Below are 3,995 nucleotides of genomic sequence, written 5' to 3'. Positions count from 1 at the left end.
CACCGCTCATCAGAGTGACAGGCTGCTGTACATGCAAACTGCAGCATGTTTGCATTTTGAATATGTGTGAATTTATTTAATACAAAACATTCAGAAAAGTGCTTGTATTCATAATTCAAGAAGGAGAGCTTCTTTTACCGCACAAACAAATCATTTCACAATTCATCACCTGTCCAATAAAGACAATTGGTGGTTTATGGCGCAATTAGGCAGAAGCGGAAAAGGCCGGACATGTCGTCCATCATAATTAGTGACAGTGGTCCTTTATTGACGATGAGTAATATGAAGGAGGAGGAGAAGATATGTGGTTGTATGCATAGTAATACACTTGTAGATTGTAGATTTGCAATGCTCAGTTTCTTTCAAATCAAATGAACATTGAGCCATTAAGGTTGCACAGTATACAATCAGCTTTTAATATTGCATAGAGCAGATTAAATCTACATTGTTGCAATAATAATAATAATAATAAAAACAAGTATTTATTTTTCTTATTAGTCAACAGAAACTCCACATCAGAACACTACTCTTTATTAATACAGTTATTACCAGTACTGATGGAACTAATCACACTAATACTGAGTTATACACTGTGATATAAAGAATGATTATACTGAATTTAATGAAGTGTTGCAGTTTCTCACTGTGACCACTGGATGGCGCTGAACACTGGTGCTTCACTCACACTCAGGTCAATAATCTAGACTAGAATAAGAATAGCAGCCACTGTAAATATCTGTATTATTTCCACTGAATTAATCCATATTATTTACACAAGTATGAAGATAAATAAGATGATAACAGAAACCATAATAAATACACAAATATCCTAATTAATATGATTAACTATGCACTGATTAATTGGTTATTTTGGCTGCTCATTTGATTATTTGGCTATTTATTGCTCATATTTTGTAGTTATTTAGTTTTGTTTGAAGCTCTCACACTTTATCAGAGGATATAGACCTTGCCAGTTGTATTTCTATCAGGGTGAAATCAGATGTTTTATGAAATGTAGATGATATTTTTCCCAATAACTTAGATACTTTGGTTGTTTTGTTTCTGTACATGACTATGATATTCCACAAATGTTTTAATACAGTAAGAGTCACAGTCATATACAGTCACATTAGTAATGAAACATATTTGGTAAACAGTAGATGGCAGCAACAACACCAACAAGCCTTTTTAGAGTCTCTCTGATCAGGAATCCAGAAGAGGAAGAAGGAGGAGGAAGAAAAAGAAGAAGGAGGCATGTATTTAAAAAGGGTGTGTTGGTAGTGTTAAAGTGTCTGAGCTCTCTGAACTACAGGACGCAGTTTCACAGACTGTGAACGAAAGCCGAGACTCAACCCCAAGTTTACTACATAGATCAGGTTTGTACTTGTTAACTTTGTTATGTGTTTTAAGAAAAGTTTTTAAGTACTTTATAGTGCAGCTGAGGTTCAGTACAGCTCTTAGCTCGTGAACTGGAGGCTTGTATTCTGTTACAGTCACTGTTGCTCACTTGAATCCAGTCCGTATCAGAAGAAACGCACCGTCTTGCAGTAAGTGTTTGCATTAACTTCAGTTGTGTGATTTTTTAGTGTTTTTTTTTTCTTCAGTCACATCAGATGTGTGAAGATGCAGCACAGCAGCAGCAGTAGTGTGACTGACCTTCAGCAGCTGTGTGGAGGATGGACCACCCTGCTGAACCGCTTTTATGATGACCCCAAGGTAATGTGTCTTACTCTTAAGTTTACGTACAGGGGACAGTCTGCATTTCCTCCCAGCTTAATCGTGTCTTTCTCTCTCTAACAGGTATCAAGGGTGATGAATACAAGAGTCGGGCAGTACCTCAGCAGCCACCCTGTCTTAGCTCTGTCAGTGTTGATGTTCGGCGCCATGGCCGCACTGCCCGTTGGACTCTTTCTCACTTTTGCTCTTGTGACCATTATTATGTCTGCAGTAGGTTTTGTGTTCTTTGAGGGTAGGTGGAATCATGTCAAAAGCAATTTTATATGATGCAGCCCCTTTGAGAGCCATAATGTGCTCATCTGACGGTCCTTTTGTTTCTGTCTGTGTCTGTCAGGGTTCCTGTTGTTTGTCGCAGGGGTGACTCTGCTGTGTGTGCTCTCTGGTATCGCCTTCTTCTCTGTCGCAGTTTCAGTCATCTTTAATGTGTTTTATATCGCCATCTCCCACATCCTCAAACACTATTACCCACATCTGGCAAAGGTAATGTACTGCAGAAGAGTTATTTTATTGTACCACTAAAGTTTTGAGCACATGGAAAGTTCAGGTTTCAAGGGCAGCTGATGGCAATGTAAGTACCTGGTGCAGCCTTAAATGGTAGCATCAGTAATGAAATAAAATCAATGGATTTTAGGTTAGTGTCATCCTCTCTGCTAAAATCTATCACACACACATATATTAATCTTTGGCATTGTTTTCTCATTGCATTTTCTCTGTTCTTTCCAGCAAGGTGAAGTCGAGGAGGAGAGTGAATGTGAAACTTCAACACAGAAGGAAATGTAGTAGCTAGATTCTTCTTCGCTTCTTTGTCAGCTTTTATGAGTTTGAAAGCTCAAAATTACTGAGAGTACGGGGGCCTTAAATCAGCACTACTGAAGCTTGATGGGTGGGATTCAGATAACAGTTGAATGTACTGTTTGCCGGCTTGAGTCTTCTTTAAGCACGCAAGCAAGACTCCTTTATGGTTACTGTATCTTTATATATGGTGCAATAAGTACAACATGTCAACAACAGCCAGAACACTGTATAACTAATGTTTCAAATAGTCCTTAGTAATCAAATACTGAAGGCTTATTTCAGTCCACTTATCTAAATGCACATCTTGAAATGGCAGCTCATTTCAAGTACTAAAGAGGTTGATTTGTGTACTTTACCCAGAAAAGTAATGCACTGTTTCATTGTGGATTGTTGGATGTTTTCCAGCCTGAAAATGCACTACAATATAACTGTTACATATTTATGTTAAAAAGAGCACAATGTTGTACATTTGTACTGCAGCTTTGAATAAACGCTCATCAGAATTCACATTTGTGCTGTTTTGTCTTTTGTCCGAACAATAAAGTGTAACTGTAAGAGAGGTATGTTTTCATATTTTATTATTTCTGAACCTTATTTTTTCAAAGAGGAAGTTTCGTTTGGTAGGATGATGGGTATGAAATGGTTTTATCATTTTTGTGTATAGATCCTGGTATAGCAACAGATGCTAAATACTTGTTGTTTACTTGACATATAATGTTTTGTTGTTTCAGACAAAACAAAACGAAAAAAAAATAATAATAATTTTAAGTGCTGAGGTGCCCTGCAGTTTTCTTGTCAACAAAAACAAAAATAAGTTGGTTTAATTTGGTATTACTCACCAAAACAAATGTGCTGAATAAACAAGTATACGTTTTAAAGTGTTTTAAACCGTATACTGTTTACATCTAGGTTTACTTGTTTGTATTTATGCCATATCTTCTGACAGGGTCATAAGTTAATTCAAAAAAATAATTGATGGTCAATTTTATATTGCCGTCAAAGCCCTCTACAAAGCCCCAGTTGTATGTTTACAGTTAAATAATCTTAGGACTGGCTGGTTTCCTACTCTATTTGGGGTGAACCCAACTGACGATATAAACTTGGATATTTTGTTATATGCTGATGATATTTTGATGGTTGCTGTGAATAATTTGCAAAATATGTTGAATATTATGAGTTTATGGGGTAGTAAATGGAGATTTTCCATTAACAGTGAAAAAACAGTATTAGAAAAAACGGTGAACAAAGCAACCACATATTTAAGTTTGGATCAGGGCTCTTAAACTACACCACTTCTTAATCCCAGCGCATTCATTGTAATAAATGGAGATTTTAACCATGCAAAAATCTCAACCCTGACCCTCACCCAGTGTGTTACAAACTACATCAGGTTCTGTGAGGACAGCGTTATCCCTACCAAGAGGATTCACAGTTTCCCTAACAACAAGCCCTGGATCAACAGA

General features: G+C 36.8%; 1 protein-coding gene across 1 annotated transcript; it reads left to right on the top strand.

Annotated features, from left to right (window-relative positions):
- Positions 1-1,207: 1,207 nt before the first annotated feature.
- LOC118323010 (lipid droplet assembly factor 1-like) lies at positions 1,208-3,039 on the top strand. The gene is made up of 5 exons (XM_035654913.1): positions 1,208-1,376; positions 1,605-1,716; positions 1,801-1,969; positions 2,072-2,217; positions 2,461-3,039. Exons 2-5 carry the CDS (start codon positions 1,624-1,626, stop codon positions 2,515-2,517), a joined length of 465 nt encoding a protein of 154 aa, XP_035510806.1. The 5' UTR covers positions 1,208-1,376; positions 1,605-1,623; the 3' UTR covers positions 2,518-3,039.
- The last annotated feature ends 956 nt before the right edge of the window (positions 3,040-3,995 follow it).

This window comes from Morone saxatilis, unplaced genomic scaffold (assembly GCF_004916995.1).
Source record: "Morone saxatilis isolate NCDOM2014 unplaced genomic scaffold, NCSU_SB_2.0 Contig14, whole genome shotgun sequence".
NCBI classification, from domain to species: domain Eukaryota; kingdom Metazoa; phylum Chordata; class Actinopteri; family Moronidae; genus Morone; species Morone saxatilis.
This window is presented reverse-complemented; position numbering and strand designations above follow the sequence as displayed.